Source organism: Stenella coeruleoalba (assembly GCF_951394435.1).
Source record: "Stenella coeruleoalba genome assembly, chromosome: 13".
Classification (NCBI taxonomy): domain Eukaryota; kingdom Metazoa; phylum Chordata; class Mammalia; order Artiodactyla; family Delphinidae; genus Stenella; species Stenella coeruleoalba.
The window spans coordinates 6,365,016-6,383,724 of record NC_137159.1 but is presented as its reverse complement, the minus strand read 5'-3'; the positions used below and the strand labels follow the sequence as shown (position 1 = coordinate 6,383,724).

Sequence of the window (18,709 nt, the reverse complement as noted above, 5' to 3'; positions counted from 1 at the left end):
CCTGGAGGAAGGCGATCCACCCCAAACAGCTTTTTCCTCCCCAAATAGCATTTAAAAAAGAATCCCTACAACTTCTGTACGGTCTGGAGGGAGAAAGCTCCCACGGCAGCTTCATGGATACCGTCCCGCAGTGGAGGCCCGGAGACCGTGAAGACTGCACAGCCTCCCGTGGACAGAGGCCCAGCCTGTGCAACGCCCTCCCTGGGCACTGGGTAACGTTGCTCCTTCTGCATCATCAGCCTGACTACACGAGGTTGACTCCCTCCACACGACAGTCCTCGGTACAGACGGCTGAAACACAGACCCGAGGCCTGGGTGGTAGCCCAGGATGGGGGCTGTGACCTCCACCCCGCAGCGCACAGCTCACCTGGCAGTACCCGATTCTGGGGTTCCGGTGGGCATAAGCCGTCAGGACTCTCCTCAAAGCAGCGATCCCCGTTTCGTTTTGGAAGGCGGGGTGCTCCGGTAAGGAGCGATGCAGGTCCCGTTCTATCTCCTCTGTCACCAGGCAACACTTTCCCATGGACTCCTCCACCAGGTTGCCATAGTAACCGGGATGCGAGGCGAGGTCAGTGACAGCATCTGATGATTTAAAAGTAACGTTTCAAGGGCGACTGATTACCAGGAGAGAGTCCACATGGGGAGGGGCCTGTCCGGTCAGAGGACCTCAGTGGGGTCCTGCGACCTGAGGGACATAAAAAATAGTTTGAGACCACACACAACCAAAAGGAACTTCAGTTCTGCTAAGAAGAAAAGAGAAAAAAAGAAGTAACATGGCTTTGCTAAGAATAACCTTATAGAGAGGGGGGAAGAGCTCACACTAGAAATAGCTTTATTACTATGCTTTTAATAAGTTGTATTCCCTGGTAACCGAAGTGTGTGTGTGTGTGTGTGTGTGTGTGTGTGTGTGTGTGTGTGTGTGTGTGTGTGTGTGTGTGTGTGTGTGTGTGTGTGTGTGTGTGTGTGTGTGTGTACTTTAGGTGGTGGGATTTTGAGCCGTGTCACTTTCTTTGCTTGCTGCTCCATACGAATATGGACTGTTTTTATTAAACACAAAAATACTGGCAGGATGCTTTCTGTAAGTCCCCTCTATTTTATTAAATACAAAAATACCCTCATCTGACAGAGGAAGGGTTTCACGGGCATGCTGTTGGTGGGCAGCGGGAGAGACAGGCCGGGAGGCAGCGGGGAGACTCGGCCTGTGGAACAAGGTGAGCGCTGGGAGAAGAGGGACCAGTAGACACCCGCTCAGCAGCCCCAGCGCCCAGGAGCCAGCCAGCATCGGGTCTGGGTCTGGGCCTCTCGGGCAGCAGAGGAGAGGGGCTAGGCGACTTCGGGGAGAGACGGGGAAGAGGGAGGAGAGAGGTGACCAAGGAGGAGGCCGAGGAACAGGGACAGGGCGCAGGGAGGACGGGTCCCCAGGCCTAGCCTCCGGGAGAGCACAGCAGGGTCCCCGGGGCAGGCGGAGCCCTGGCCACCCCACCCCTAGCACCCCGAAAGGGTCAGCAGTCACACTGTCCTGGACCACAGGGCCTTCTCTTCCTGCTGGCAGGGCCCCAGCCGCTCCACCGCGTGGCACCAAACGGCTGACAGAGAAATGCCTGCTCGGAACGCCTCTGGGGACCGCGGCCCCAGTCTCAGCTCCTCCGTCAGCAAGTGTCCTGATGAGAGATGCCCAAGAGCAGCAGCAGGAGAGTCCCTGGTCCAGCGGTGCAGCAGGAGGACGCAGGCGGGAGAGAAAGCCCTGCGGCTCTGCCTCGCGGGGACGCTGTGTGCCCCCCACAGAGGAGCGAGCAAGAGGAAGCGCGCAAGAGGAAGCGCGCACTGAGGGATTCGCTACAACACACGCAACTCAACACCTTCTGAAGATGTTTTCGTTTCCTCTACTTCAGGACTCACGTCCTAGAAAGACGCTGCACGTCAAGGGCGTCCTGAACAGAATTCTGGGGACAACGAAGAGACTCATAGTCATTTCTAAAGGAGACGCGATCCCTTGGCCAGACCCTGCACTGACCCAGGACATCACAGCCAACGTGGGAACGTCCTGAGGTCCCCGGTCGGACATGTCACAGGCAGAGGGGACCCCTCTGCACACACACACTGCCCAGGTCGGGGCCTTTGTCCCGTGTCCGCTCCAGAAATAAAAGTTGGCCTGGAGACCCCAGAAACGCTCACCAGAGAAAAGGAGCCAGAGTTTGCCACGTAACGACTCGGGGATCCCCATGGCCACCAGCTTCCGGATCTTCTCCGTACGGAACATGCACACGGTCCTGCCGTACTCTACGAAGTGGTCGTTCCACAGTCTCATCTTGATCTGTTCTCTGGGCTGCAAGTGGAAACATGCTGCATGTACAAAGAAGGTCGTCTGCACCCTCCACAGCCCGTCACAGGGAGAGGCTCCTTCTGCTGACGGAGGGAACAACGGTGACAGGCAATTCGCTCAGCAGATACCTATGAACCTCCACCAGGCACAGGGCATGTAAAGGGCACCAGCCCTTCAGGGGTTCAGGGCCCAGTGGGAGCACTGACACAAATATTGATAAAACACCCAGAGCAGATGGGAGGGTGGGGTAGGGCTGGGTGGGGAAGCCTCTCTGGATACTGACACCAAGCCAGTTGCCGAAACAGGTCAGCTCAGAGGGCAAAGCGGAGCAAGGGGCTCTCGTGATTTCCCTGGAACTTCCTGACAGCCAGGGGAAAAACCGCCAACCCGAAAAACTTACATTGTTCTCACTAGCAGAGATGAAAAAGACACGATGTCTCTAGGTGACTGAAAATCCTTTAAAATTATGGATTTTTAAAATCCTTTAGAATTCCTAGCTGGCAGGAACTTCTAGTGCCTTTTAAACAAGATGTTTATATGTGCTTTTAATTATCTGTATTCTCTAGTAATAGTTTACAGAATACTGACGTTGCATACACTCAATATTCTTACGTGTTTCATCGAGCATTCATTGAGCATCTCTGTAAAGTACATCAGAAGGCTCAGTTCTGAATGAAAAAAGCTAACGATCTATGATACACGAGCCATTAAGCGGCCAAGGGGCAGCAATCGTGTTCACGGCCACCCTGGTACTCATGGTCCCGACACAGCACCCCTCGTGCCAGGGCACCATCTCAGAGCATGATTTCTAGTCTGTTTACCATACAGGCATTGCCCTCAGTCTCTCCCTACAGAGGAGAAAACTATAGAAATGTGGCAAAAGTATGTTTAGTTCAGTAAAACGAGAAGACAGCCAGGGTACAAAAAAGAAACACTGCACCAGAGAGCCACACAGACACCACCGGATAAAAGGAGACAGACTTGTTCCGCACCCGGAAGCCCCACAAGGGACGGCATGGACGGACGCCACCTGAGTGGCAGGTGGGGAGAGCCATGGCCCTCGGACGTCCCACCACATCCTTCACCCACCGGGACGCACTCTCAGGCCACTAGCACCACTGACCACTTCCCCTTCTTGCCAATGAGGAAAAGAGGGAGGCAAAGAGGGCGCATCACGTGTCCCCAGGTTGCCCGGTAACCTGTGCCACGCCAGGCCCACCCTCCAGGGCCCGCGGGAAGCCACGCCCCTGACACCTCCGCCTGCGCCCAGTGGTGGCGAGAGCGGCGCCTCATCACCCACCAGTCTTGAGTCGGGGCTCTGGCTGCCCGACCGCCGGAAGCCGGCGACCAGGGCCTCGGGGTGCAGCTGCGGGCTCATCTCTTTCTCCCTTTCCTCGCTGTTTTGAGAAGACACCATCTCAATACGCCCAAACCTGTGGTCACCGCACATGCTTGTTGAATGAAACACAGACGAAGTCTGCATGGGGAGAAAAAAAAAAAAAAAATGAGAGAGAAGTCACTGCCTTCATCATAAGACAGTCTTTGTTTTGCCTTTGGATGCAGGAGCCTATTAACAAACTTAAACACGCCTCTCTGTTTAGGACTTCCGGGAAAAACAGACTAACGCTAGAACCAAGAAATCTGATCCTCCGCAAGGTACGTGGTCCACACGGCGCCTTCCCGGCGAGGCTGCTCACGGCACACAGGGCACAGCCCCAGTGGGGCTGGGGAAGCACCATCGCGCCCTCAGCTTCCAGAACTGAGGATGGCCATCTCGAGAAGACTGCTCTCAGGTACTGAGAGACGTTCCCTCCCTTCCTCCTGTCACTACTTGGATGAAAAGAGGTCCAGAAAGAAGGGGGACGGGTGTGAAAGAATTCGGGACTGGGTCCCAGCGGATCCGGGTCTATATTTGCAGCTGTCCCATCTTAACGACAATGCAACATCTCTTTCGGCAAAACTTATATCCGCCCCCAAATAACATCATCCCCTCCAACCTCGGGGGGATGGCGGGGGCACTGACCTCTCTAACCAGTAAAGAGGGTGTCCACTCACCTGTGGGTTGATTCCCCACCAAACCCTCCAACCTCTGAGGGGGTGGCCTGTCGATCCCTCTGACACATGGGTATACCCCATCTATCCCTGTATCCTGTCAGGGGGGCATGCTCTGGGCATCCTCCAACCTGTGGGTGAGTCCCCATCCACCCTCCAGCCCTGCCACACCCACTCAGGACACCAGCGCCGTCAGAGACGATACCACACTGCCTGCTCCACGGACCCAATCATTGCTTACATTTCTCTGGTACCCAAGTGGATCATCGTTACGTGCACACCCCTTTGGAGACCCCTGGCCTCGAGGTGCTGAAAAAAAGGGATTTTCAATTTACGGGATCCCACAGTTTCCAAGGATCATACCAGGTCCTCATCCCGCGTCGTGTCATAGTGCACGGGGTGGTCGGCGTGCACCTGCTTCAGTCTCGCCAGCAGACTCTCCACCAGGCTGTCGCGATCCGTGAGCTCGATGAACTGGAAGGCCATCTTGCTCCTGACGCTGACGATGATGGGGTTCGGCAGCAGGCTCGTGTCCTCCATTTTCTCAATGCTCACGACCTGTTACAGTCACGCGCACAGAGGCACAGCAAGAGAGAAGACGGGCAGGCGTTTAACTGCATATTCGGAAAACATCCCGAGAGAGAAGGCAAAAACCAGTAACTGCGATAAGGAACCGGTACGAAGTCAGAAAGTATGGAATGCGGCATATGCACCACGGCACGAAGTGGGAGTGGCTCCAGTGCCCCTGGCTGGATGAGCCAAAACGTGGGCTCTGCCTCCAATGGAATGTTATTCAGCCTTAAAAGGGATGGATAGTCTCGCAGGTGCTACAGTCTGGATTCACCTTGAGGACGTTATGCTAAGTGACATAAGCCAATCACAAAAGGGCAAATACTGTAGGATTTCACTGATACGAGGGGCCTAAAGGAGTCAGATTCATAGAGACAGAAAGCAGAGCGGTGGGTCCCCAGGGCTGGGGGAGGGGGACAGGAAGCTACTGTTTAATGGGGATAGTGTTTCAGTTCGGAAAGATGAAAAAATTCTCGTGATGGTTGCACAACAGTGTGAATGTACCTAGTACCAGTGAACTCTAACAGTTAAAAATGGTTAAAATGGTAAACGTTATGTATACGCTACCACAGTTAAAAAAAAACTACATAAGGCAATCCAGGATTTCTTGCTCCACTCGTAAGTAGGAATATTTGTAAAATGAAGACACCTGCTGCAGAAAAATGGAGGTCAATCACATGAATGAAAAAATTGAGTTTTTCTGAACAGTACTTAGTTCATATGTTATAATAGCAAGAATCTGGAAGTCTTGACGTGTGACAGAGCCGTGGGTCCTGTCACAGCCGACATGCCCTGAAACCACAGTACTGAGCTCATCAGATGTGGAAGCAGACTCCATTTCCAAGAGCAGAACTGTAGAATTTTACAGTTGAAAGGAAGCATGTTTCTAAATTTTTACCTAAAGTTCCAGGAGGGTATAAAAACCAAGCAATTTGACATTTATTTTCAAAAGATGATGCTTTTTGTAAGTCCCCTTTTTTTTCTTTTCCCTTTTGTGGGTGAAAGGGAAGGATTCATCCCTAAGGGCTGTTGGAAAAGCTTTCATTGCTAAGCAGGTACTTTATAATAACAGCTTTATCAATACTGCGGAGGCCAGGGTGCCCAGTTCTCACCATTCAGGTCTATGCAAATTTCAGGTTGCCAGGCAACAACAGAACAAGCAAAGGCCCCTGGTCAATTCAGGCCGTGCATCTCTCCAGCCCCGCCCATCCTCGGTGGCAGAGCCTTGCAGCGTGAGCAGCCAGCCCCGCCAACGCCCCGTCTCAAGGCAACCACGGCTCCCCGACAGGAGGAAGACAGGTCTACCTCTCGGAACGGGAGGATAACTTTGCAGCAGCCAGCTTCCTTGCTGGCAAAGCAGATGTAACTGTCGGAGGCGAACATCCGCCCGGCCGTGTGACAGCGGCTGAACGGGGTCCAGAGGGAGCAGTCCAGGACGGCGTGCAGCTTCTCCCGCCTCGGCAGCCTGAAGAAGGCCCGGAAGAACTCGTTCTGTGCCCTGGCTTCCAGGTCCCTGGCGAAGGAGGGAGGGGAGAGAGAGAGGCAGGAACAGTGACTGAACGCACTAGACTGTGGAGGAAAACACTCTTAACCCCTCGGCACAACCCGACATAGAAGGGGATGCAGAAAGGTCCTCCCCAGGGCACCCCCCCCATACCCTGAATCTTGGCTCTCAAACCCAATCAAGCAACAAGGCAGCCAAATCACAACATTTAAAAATACCAGTGAATTTATGTCATAACCCAGAATTTTAGGAGGAAAAATTCCAAAGAACAGAAGTAAAAACTTGTCTTTGTCACATGAAATAAGCGTTCCAGATTTATCTGATAGAATTAGACTTCGCTCAGAGTCAAAATATGACCTTGTAGCTTCCTTATCAACTGTGCACCCCTGGATGAGACTTGGTGTCTCATCCTGACATCTGTAAAATGGAAATAACACCTAAATGTTCTGCTTCAGGGGATCCCTGTGAATATATATATATTTTTTTTTTTTTTTTTTCGGTATGTGGGCCTCGCAATGCCATGGCCTCTCCTTCTGTGGAGCACAGTCTCCGGACGCGCAGTCTCAGCGGCCATGGCTCACGGGCCCAGCCGCTCCGCGGCATGTGGGATCCTCCCAGACCGGGGCACGAACCCGCGTCCCCTGCATCGGCAGGCGGACTCAACCACTGCGCCACCAGGGAAGCCCTCCCTGTGAATATAAAATGATGTCCACAGTATTGTGAAAGAGAAAAAGCAGGTTAGAAATAGCATCTACGGTATGATCCCATTTACATAAATTCTAGAAAATTTGCAGAAAGTGACACGTAGACAGACTTTCCCTAAAATGTTAACAGTGACTATCTCCGCATAGTGGGATTTCTGCTTTCCACTCTGATTCTGCTTAAATTTTCCACCTGACCACATATTAGCTTAAAAAAAAAATTAAGGTATTTTCTTCTAGGAAAAGAACAAATCTTCAAATGTTACGTAAATGCAAGATATTGAACTCCACACCCGGGACTCCGCACGGAGGCCCAAGTGACTTTTTAGACACAATCTGGTCGTGGAGCCCCTGAGATGGGACCTCACCTCCTTCCCACACAGATGCCTATTCCGCCCTAGCTCTCATTTCCAACCCAGACCTCATTTCAGACCCTCGCGCAAGTGTCTTCCCAGGAGACATCATACAGAGATGCGGCAGTCCACGGAATTTACTCTCCAAGGCTCACAAAGAGAAGATACGCACACATCCAGAAAGCCCTCTGGGCGTAGAGAGAAATGATACAAATTCCACAGATCGAGGTGGCCCCAGTCACAGTACTCCGAAACTGCAGCTCCTTAAATACCTGCTACAACGCGGATGGCTGTTTCCAAGGGGGCCTGAGAGGTGACGGATGAGTTAAAGAACTTGACTGTGATAATTATTTCACAGTGTATGCAAGTATCAAATCTTCGTGTTTCTAACTTAAATATATGCATTTTGATTTGCAACTTAGAGCTCAATAAAGCAGGAAGAAAAAGAAAAAACTTCAGAACTTCTGACTCAATCTATAAATAGCTTAAGAAAAAACCCCTATCTTTTAGCTTAAAAAAAAACTTCTATATGAAAAACTGCAAGATAATCTTTGTGAATTGGTTTACACAAATACTTCCCAGTAGAACCTGAAACACAAACAAAAAAATTCAAAATTGAATTGCATCAAAAATTAAATTTCTGGGCTTCACTGGTGGCGCAGTGGTTGAGAGTCCGCCTGCCGATGCATGGGACGCGGGTTCATGCCCCGGTCCGGGAGGATCCCACATGCCGCAGAGCGGCTGGGCCCGTGAGCCATGGCCGCTGAGCCTGTGTGTCCGGAGCCTGTGCTCCGCAAAGGGAGAGGCCACAACAGTGAGAGGCCCGCATACTGCAGAAAAAAAAACCAAAAAACACTATTGTCAAAAGACATATCTGGAAAAAGGACTTGTATCTAGAATATATCAAGATCTTTTACGATTCAATAGAAAGTGGGCAAACAATTCAGTTTTTTTTTAAATGGACAGAAGACGTGAACAGATATGACACCCCAAAAAAAGAGATACAACAAATAAGCAAATGTGTTCAATACCATTAAGAAAAAAGAGGAAGAGGGGGTGGCCTGAGCATCTTCCAGAGAGGAGCTGGGAGAACACAGGAAACTGCCGTGGTTGCCCTAGAAGTTCGCGCTCTGGGAGAATGGGAGGCAAGGCCCCTCCAGGTGAGCCCCGACCCCTGAGAGCAGACCTACATCCAGCACGTTGGACTGGAGAACTTACATCTTTGTCCTCAGAGTATATGCAGCTCCGGTGGAAGTGAGGCCAGTGCTCTCACCCGCACACGTCTGACACATGTGGCTGCAGCCACTGTCGAATCCAGCCGCTGGCTCTTCCTTCTGGAAGCACATCCCCGCCTCCTGGGGAGACGGCTGGAGCCGAGGTGAGAACAGGGCAAGGAACACGGGTCACAGCAGCTTGGGCGGAGCTACAGGGAGGGTCAGGGGACTTACATGTATATTTACATCGTGCCCAAGCCTTCAGACTAAGACTAAGGTGTTCAGTTATCTGAGGCGGATTAAAAACAATCTTTTCTGTTCAGTGCACCTGCTGCGCCAGCCGTCAGCTCGGTTCAGCCCCCTTCTCTGCGGCCTCGGCGCAGCTACGCGCGGTGTCTGTCCTCCTTTCGGGGCTGTTCTCCCTGCCCTGTAGAGGTCTGTCTCTCCCACACTCCGTAGCCAGAGCCCAGTGACCTCAAGTTACCGAAAGGAAAGCAGCAGCGGGGTGGGGGGGGGGACGACGACTTTCCTAAATTATCTTCCTTCCTCCCTACTAGAAAGCTCTCTTCCAATCCCGCCTTGAAATATGAGTTATACGTGATATTTAACGTTCTAACGTAGCTGAGATGACAACACGACACCTTGAGAGATGGGGGGCCCACAAGCCCCTGGGGAAGCCCGCACCCCTGCCAGCCTTGAGGGCCCTTTCCCAGCGGGTGGTCATTTTGACGCTAAATATATCATGTCCTCTTTCTGAACAGCATAGAAACAAAGCCCACTGGTCACAACTGGCCCTTCGGACCTTCCAACGCTCAGTAAATATCTCCACCGTTCCTCCATACAGACCACCAGACGCGGGTCATGACCTTACCCTCAGAAAGTGGCAGCCAATCCCAGGCTTGTGGCCCTGGCGGAAGCGCCCTGCGATGATGGAGTGAGCCAAGCCATCAGCCCCAGAGACACGGCCCGCCCACGGTGCTCACCGCTGGGGCGGTGGGCACAGGCCACAGAACAGCAGGGGAAGGGGCCACGAGTCATCCAACCTGGATACATGCCGTTTTCGGAACCAGGAACCACGTGGGTTGACCAGAATACAGAGCAGTGGACACCAAGTTTGCTGTCGAAGACGAAACTAACATGTGCAATCAGACATGACAACTATGCAGAAAATTCTAGGCTATACGCACACATTTTAAAAATTCAGGGCACTTCCCTGGTGGCGCAGCAGTTAAGACTCTGCACTCCCAATGCAGGCAGCCGGGTTCAATCCCTGGTCCGGGAACTAGATCCCACACGCGTGCCGCAATTAAGAGTTCGCATGCCACAACTAAGGAGCCCGTGTGCCGCAACTAAAAAGCCGGCCTGTCGCAACTAAGACCCGATGCAACCAAATAAATAAATAAATAGATTTTCTTTTTTAAATTGCAGGTTCCAGTCCTAAGACCTCAGACCCGAGAAATTAAGCAGTAGGGAGTTCTTTTGTTTCTCTGCATAACTTAGAATGAGATTTTTCTTTCCTGGATTAGGTAAAGATGGATCAGAAACAGGTGTGGCTCTCTCTCTCCCCCCTCATAACCTTTTCTGGGAGAAGAACTGTGTCAGGCCTCACACCAACTCTCACTCCCTCACATCATTTATCCCACAAAGACAAACCTATGTGAGTCTGCAGACCTACAGCTGCCTCAAGGCCCCATGCTTCCCCAAACTCAGGCTAAGAGACGGGCTGGGGAGGCTGCAAGGACATCCCATCCCTGGAGCCGCCTCCTGCCTTTCTGGAACACTCAGGGCTCTGCAGCCAGGCTGCCTCATGAAGAAACACAGAGACTGCAGAGGCTCTCAGTTATGTGCCTGCTGGTGCATTTCAAACTCTGGGAACTACCAAGGACCAGCAATGTAGAAACAAGGCAGAGAGGCCAGACACGTGCTTCTCCTTCCCACCCAAGTCTGCACGGAAAACACTGCCTTTCTCAAATGTGTGTTTATTCAAAACATCTTTCCCCTGTGATGCCCCACGAGCACCAATGAAATGACGGCAGCCGTTGCCACGCGGCATCTTGCACAGAGCACACGGCAGCCCAGGACCTCAGGGGACGGGAGGCCAGCCTGGCCCTCAGACAACGGGCAGCTGTGTGAAGGACTCAGCTGGCTCCACAGTCCCCCCATTTTCCCTTGAAAATCCACCCCTGGGGCCCTGACAGACCAGAACTCAACAGGCCTGGACATCTATGAGGCTCTTCCAGCTGAGAAGAGTCTCCTGCCGCCATCCTCCGCTCTCCGTCCTGTCCCAGAGAGAGCCAGCGCTCCCCACCAAGCCCGGAGCAGCAAGGGCCCTGCAGGGAGCGGGGCGCGGACTGCCCCCCGGAACGCGGGCTGGGCGCTCTGGGACTGCAGAAGCCCCTGGAGAGGACTCTGAGCCAGAATCAGGATGCAAAGTCAACTACATCACCCCTGCAAGCCTGGGCCTTCCTAGAGGCAAGGAGAAGAGCAGGCAAAGGGGTGGATCTGGGTGGGAAAGGCCCCAGAGGGTCTGAAAAGCCAGTCCGGAGAGTGAAGGGTCAGCCAGGCGACGGGGAGGAGGGCTTTCCACTGAGGACATCAGCCCCCAAGGCCACCACGGTTCACCTTTAGACACTGACAGCGTGGGAAATGGAGGCCAGTTACTACACTGCCTTGAGTCTCCCTGTAGCATTCTCAGCCCGTCGAAATGAATTTCAATGAAGATGTTATTTAATTTAGACTCAGGGAAGCCCATCACCGCTCCCTTCTCACCCCCCTAAAATAGTGGGCTACACTCTTCTCACCCTATGCTTCACACCTTCAGAATCGATATTTCCTGGTTGAAGTATCAGGGCCAATCAATCTGCTCCCTCATTCCCTCCAGTCTCCCTCCAGGAAACCCCCTCCCCGGGCTCAGTCCCCCTGCCCCCCTGGATCCTGTAGCTGCACCTGGAGGGTCCCTGGTCCAGGGCGTCCTCTGGGGAGTCCCGCCAGCACTAACGTGTCTGCTGGACCGCGGTGCGCATGCCCTGGACCATCATCCCTGCTCTCCCGGGAGGTCTGAGCTCGGTCTGCTCTGTGCCCCTAAGTCCCAGGGGAGCGACCAAGCTGCAGGCGTAACTAATCCATAATCAGACCCCAAGGCACCTTTTAAAAGCAGTTCTCTGAGACTTCCCTGGTGGCAGAGTGGTTAAGAATCCGCCTGCCAATGCAGGGGACACAGGTTCGATCCCTGGTCTAGGAAGAACCCACATGCCACAGTGCAACTAAGCCCATGCGCCACAACTACTGAGCCTGCACTCTAGAGCCCGCAAGCCACAACTACGGAGCCCACGTGCCACAACTACTGAAGCCCGCGTGCCTAGAGCCCGTGCTCTACAACAAGAAAAGCCCCCGCAATGAGAAATCCACGCACCACAACGAAGAGTAGCCCCGGCTCACCGCGACTAGAGAAAGCCTGCACACAGCAACGAAGATCCAACGCAGCCATAAATAAATAAATCAATTTATTTTTTTTAAAAAAGCGGTTATCTGGGAAGGGAAGTAAAAATACACCAACAAAAGGGGGCCGGAGGAGCATTCCAGACCCTGTGATTGTACCCTTAGCATGAAGAGACTGTTTTCCTCAACGTTCAACCTGGGCTGTCTTGGCAGGATGTCAAGTTGACTGAGTCATTACCTGTTTATGTCCACAGGCCAATGTCTCCAGGACAGAAAGCTTCAAGCGAGAACCCGCCAGGAACTAGCGGGAATGGCACGCCTTTCACTTGTGGAGGAAGTCACTCAAAGTGCCGTGACCAGTAAAACATGCCATGGACCAGGACCCTGCCATCCGTCGTGGGGCCCCGGGCACCCATGGGCCAGGCAGCTCCACCACTGGCCATCACTGGGGTCCTTTTTGCCCTTTCTCTCCTCCCCTCTCTACAGGTTTCCAGGGCTTGGGGGGGGCGGGGCGGACAGCCTTGTAGAATTCACCTGTTTCTGGAAGAGTCCCAACACCGCTGAGTTTTCTTCCCAAATGGATGACTTTTCCCAAAGGGTCTTAAGTGCTCTAGACCTTCCACTTTCCTCTCCTTTCCTCATTTCTATCCCAAATTAAAAATGCCACATCTGGAAGTACAGCCGTGCTAGAGCATCAGGAAATTTGTGAAGAAGCACCTGAGATCCCAAAGCCCAGGGGACTGACCAGAACACAACAGCTCCGAGCGGGCCTCCCCTTCCAAACACCACCTGGTTACAATTCCCTCACCTGCACATCTACGTGCAAACATGCTGAAAGAAGTCCAAGCTCTAACTGGTAGTTTCCATGAGCCCTTTTAACAAACTATACAATGGAGATGGGTTTCTTCATCTTTAACAGGTCGTTGTAAGCTGGACGAAAAGCACTGAGGTACCAAACTATATAGAGGGAGTTGAAGAAATACGGGCAAGAGTGGCTCCCTTGTACTGGGTTGTCTTCTTGAGGCAGGAAAGAGCTGGGCCCCAGGCTGAGCAGCTGGAGTTGCCCCCTGTGGACAGATACTGCAAGCTAGCAGGATCAAGAGAAGAGCTGAGCCCTTCCCAGATAAGAGTTCAAGAGACCACACATTCCTCATTCTCACCGTCAAGGAGACCTTCCCGACTACACATGTGCAGAAAGGCTCTTTGGAAGTCAAAAAGGGAGTGGTGTCAACCCACCCAGAGGCCTCTTTGCTAGAATCCACCTTGGCTAAGAGATGCGTACACACAGATGGGAGGACCCTGAGATAAACAAAATATGGACTCAGAATCAAGCAAAGCAAGATGACTGGCCAAAGGAAACCTGGAAGAAACGCCCTATAAAAGCGATTCAAACTACCACGGGGGCAAGACTCTCTCTCTGGGCCCAGCCGTGTGTCGAGCCACATGTACCCTTTTTCCTCCTAATAAACACTTCACTTGTTTCACTACTTTCCGTCTCTTTGCGGGAATTCATTTCTGCAAAGCTGAAGGACCAGGGCCTTGCCACTGGTCTAGTGGCAAGGATTCAGCGCTCCCACTGCCGTGGCCTGACTTCAATCTCTGGCTGGGAACCGAAAGCCTGCTTCAAGCCACTGCGGGCCAAGGGCACCCGAGATCATTCCCGGCCCTGAGATGAAGCCAGAGACAGTGATGGGAAGCCTGGGGCCAGAGGTACAGGGAGGAGCTGGGCACTGGGAGTCGTAAGACCAAAGGCGGCGCTGGCCCCAGGGCCCCCGCTCACGGGAGTGCTGGGCAGCAGCCCCACCCTACAAAGGAACTCTCAGATTACAGAGATGACGCAAAACCAAGCGAAATTCAGTGGCATTTTACCCCAAACTCCACTTGTATACATGATCGATTTAAAATATACACACACAGCAGGAAGGGGCTTTGAATTCTTTCTGAACGCATGAAAACTCTTAGACACTGCCATTCAGAGACCACTCATTAGAGAGACACACATTCCCCTAAATGTTCAGAGAAGGCAGCAGACATGTTTAAGGAAAAACAGGAATGGTAAAATAGATGAATGATTAAAAAAAAAAAGTTTTAATGACTAGTGGTTCCTAAAACCTTAAACTAGAAATACCACATGGTCCAGCAATGCTACTTCTGGGCATGTGACCAAAAGAACTGAAAGCAGAGTCTTAAAGAGATATTTGCACACCCACGTTCACAGCACCATTATTCACAACAGCCAAAGGTAGAAGGAACACAGTGTCCACTGACGGATACACAGGTAAGCAAAATGCAGTATAAACATACATCGGAATATTATTCAGTCTTAAAAAGGAGGGAGATTCTGACAATCTACAGCGTGGGAGAACCTTGAGGACATCAGGTTAAGCAAAGTAGGCCAGGCACAAAAAAAGACAAATACTGTAGGATTTCACTAGAGGAGGCAGATTCCAAGAGACAGAAAGGAGCAGGGTGGGTGCCAGAGGCTGGGGAAGCAGTGGGGAGTTAGTGTTAGTGCAGACAGAGTTTCAGTTTTGAAAGATAAGAGCTCTAAAGATGGATGGTGCTGATGGTTACATAACAACATGAATGTGTGTACTTAATACCACCAAACCGTAGGCTTAAAAATGACTGCTAACCATTGGGAAAATGCAAATCAAAACCACCATGAGATATCACCTCGCACATGTCAGAATGGCCATGATCAAAAAGTCTACAAATGATAAATGCTGGAGAGGGTGTGGAGAAAAGGGAACCCTCATACCTACCCTCCTACGCTGTTAGTGGGAATGTAAATTGGTGCAGCCAATATGGAAAACAGTATGGAGATTCCTCAAAACACTAAAAACAGAAGGACCATATGACCTAGCAATTCCACTCCTGGGTATATATCTGAAAAAAAAAACAGAAACACTAATTCGAAAAGATACGTGCACCCCAATGTTCATAGCAGTGTTATTTACAATTTCCAAGATATGGAAACAACCTAAGTGTCCATCAACAGATGCGTGGATAAAGATGTGGTGTATGTATACAAGGAAATATTGCTCAGCCATTTAAAAGAGTGAAATTTCAGCTCGCTCTCCACACGGCACAGGCCACAGGCCACAGGGGAACCTGCAGCACCACCCTCCTCCTGGGGGGGCCTTCTCCTTCCAGTGTGACTGTCCACTCCATTTCACCACCCGGTTCTCTGAACTAGCCGTGCGGCTGACACGGTCTTTGTGCTCCAGCCAGGTTGCAGGCCTGAGCTTCTGAGGTGGGAAAGCCAAGTTCAGGACACTGGACCACCAGAGACCTCCCAGCCCCACGTAATATCAATCGGTGAAAGCTCTCAGAGATCTCCAGCTCAAGACTAAGACCCAGCTCCACACAATGACCAGCAAGCTACAGTGCTGGACACCCTATGCCAAACAACTACCAAGACAGGAACACAACCCCACCCATTACCAGAGAGGCTGCCTAAAATCATACTAAGTTCACAGACACCCCAAAACACACCACCAGACGTGGACCTGCCCACCAGAAAGACAAGATCCAGCCTCATCCACCAGAACACAGGCACCAGTCCCCTCCACCAGGAAGCCTACACAACCCACTGAACCAACCTCACCCACTGGGGGCAGACACCAAAAACAATGGGAACTATGAACCTGCAGCCTGCGAAAAGGAGACCCCAAACACAGAAAGTTAAACAAAATGAGAAGACAGAGAAATACACAGCAGATGAAGGAGCAAGGCAAAAACCCACCAGACCAAACAAATGAAGAGGAAATAGGCAGTCTACCGGAAAAAGAATTCAGAGTAATGATAGTAAAGATGATCCAAAATCTTGGAAACAGAAGGAGAAAATACAAGAAACGTTTAACAAGGACCCAGAAGAACTAAAGAGCAAACAAACAATGATGAACAACACAATAAATGAAATTTAAAATTATCTAAAAGGAATCAATAGCAGAATAACTGAGGGAGAAGAATAGATAAGTGACCTGGAAGATAAAATAGTGGAAATAACTACTGCAGAACAGAATAAAGAAAAAAGAATGAAAAGAATTGAGGACACTCTCAGAGACCTCTGGAACAATATTAAATGCACCAACATTCAAATTATAGGGGTCCCAGAAGAGGAAGAGAAAAAGAAAGGGTCTGAGAAAATACTTGAAGAGATTATAGTTAAAAACTTCCCTAACATGGGAAAAGAAATAGTCAATCAAGTCCAGGAAGCGCAGAGAGTCCAATACAGGATAAATCCAAGGAGAAACACGCCAAGACACATATTAATCAAACTATCAAAAATTAAATACAAAGAAAAAATATCAAAAGCAGTAAGGGAAAAACAACAAATAACATACAAGGGAATCCCCATAAGGTTAACAGCTGATCTTTCAGCAGAAACTCTGCAAGCCAGAAGGGAGTGGCAGGACATATTTAAAGTGATGAAAGGGAAAAACCTACAACCAAGATTACTCTGCTCAACAAGGATCTCATTCAGATTTGATGTAGAAACTGAAACCTTTACAGACAAGCAAAAGTTAAGAGAATTCAGCACGACCAAACCAGCTTTACAGCAAATTCTAAAGGAACTTCTCTAGGCAGGAAACACGAGAAAAGACCTACAAAAACAAACACAAAACAATTAAGAAAATGGTAATAGGAACATACATATCAATAATTACCTTAAATATAAATGGATTAAATGCTCCCACCAAAAGACACAGACTGGCTGAATGGATACAAAAACAAGACCCATATATATGCTGTCTACAAGAGACCCACTTCAGATCTAGGGACACATACAAACTGAAAGTAAGGGGATGGAAAAAGATATTCCATGCAAATCGAAATCAAAATAAAGAAGCTGGAGTAGCAATTCTCATATCAGACAAAATAGACTTTAAAATAAAGACTATTAGAAGAGACACAGAAGAACACTGCATAATGATCAAGGGATCAATCCAAGAAGTAGATATAACAATTGCAAATATTTATGCACCCAACATAGGAGCACCTCAATACATAAGGCAAATGCTAACAGCCATAAAAGGGGAAACTGACAGTAACACAATATAGTAGGGGACGTTAACACCCCACTTTCACCAATGGACATATCATCCAAATTGAAAATAAATAAGGAAACACAAGCTTTAAATGACATATTAAACAAGATGGACTTAACTGATATTTACAGGACATTCCATCCAAAACCAACAGAATACACTTTCTTCTCAAGTGCTCATGGAACATTCTCCAGGATAGATCATATCTTGGGTCACAAATCAGGCCTTGGTAAATTTAAGAAAACTGAAATCATATCAAGTATCTTTTCTGACCACAACACTATGAGACTAGATATAAATTACAGGAAAAAAACCTGTAAAAACTACAAACACATGGAGGCTAAACAATACTACTTAATAACCAAGGGATCACTGAAGAAATCAAAGAGGAAATCAAAAAATACCTAGAAACAAATGACAATGAAAACACGACGACCCAAAACCTATGGGATGCAGCAAAAGCAGTCCTAAGAGGGAAGTTTAGAGCAATACAATCCTACCTCAAGAAACAAGAAACATCTCAAATAAACAACCTAACCTTACAACTAAAGCAATTAGGGAAAGAAGAACAAAAAAACCCCAAAGTTAGCAGAAGGAAAGAAATCATAAAGATCAGATCAGAAATAAATGAAAAAGAAATGAAGGAACCAACAGCAAAGATCAATAAAACCAAAAGCTGGTTCTTTGAGAAGATAAACAAAATTGATAAACCATTAGCCAGACTCACCAAGAAAAAAAGGGAAAAGACTCAAATCAATAGAATCAGAAATGAAAAAGGAGAAGTAACAACTGACACTGCAGAAATACAAAGGATCATGAGAGATTACTACATGCAACTCTATGCCAATAAAATGGACAACCTGGAAGAAATGGACAAATTCTTAGGAAAGCACAACCTTCTGAGACTGAACCAGAAAGAAACAAAATATAAACAGACCAATCACAAGCACTGAAATTGAAACTGCAACGAAAAATCTTCCAACAAACAAATGCCCAGGACCAGATGGCTTCACAGGCAAATTCTATCAAATATTTAAAGAGCTAACACCCATCCTTCTCAAACTCCTCCAAAATATAGCAGACGAAGGAACCCTCCCGAACTCATTCTACGAGGCCACCATCACCCTGATACCAAACCACACAAAGATGTCACAGAAAAAGAAAACTACAGGCCAGTATCACTGATGAACATAAATGAAAAAATCCTCAACAAAATACTAGCAAACAGAATCCAACAGCACATTAAAAGGATCATATACCATGATCAAGTGGGCTTTATCCCAGGAATGCAAGGATTCTTCAATATACACAAATGAATCAATGTGATACACCATATTAACAAATTGAAGGATAAAAACCATATGATCATCTCAATGGATGCAGAAAAAGCTTTCACAAAAATTCAACACATATTTATGATAAAAACTCTCCAGAAAGAAGGCATAGAGGGAACCTACCTGTTGTCTGTGACAAACCCACAGCCAACATCGTTCTCAATGG

General features: G+C 49.4%; 1 protein-coding gene across 3 annotated transcripts in view; it reads right to left on the bottom strand.

Annotated features, from left to right (window-relative positions):
- Window positions 1-18,709, bottom strand: part of TBC1D8 (TBC1 domain family member 8) — a 121,682-nt gene that overhangs the window by 23,249 nt on the left and 79,724 nt on the right. For all 3 annotated transcript variants that reach the window (XM_079940673.1, XM_079940675.1, XM_079940674.1), the window contains 5 exons: window positions 6,251-6,458; window positions 4,739-4,933; window positions 3,624-3,800; window positions 2,176-2,326; window positions 368-582 (listed from right to left, as the gene is read on the bottom strand). In XM_079940673.1, coding sequence (XP_079796799.1) covers window positions 368-582; window positions 2,176-2,326; window positions 3,624-3,800; window positions 4,739-4,933; window positions 6,251-6,458 — 946 coding nt within the window. The remainder of the gene's footprint in view (window positions 1-367; window positions 583-2,175; window positions 2,327-3,623; window positions 3,801-4,738; window positions 4,934-6,250; window positions 6,459-18,709) is intronic.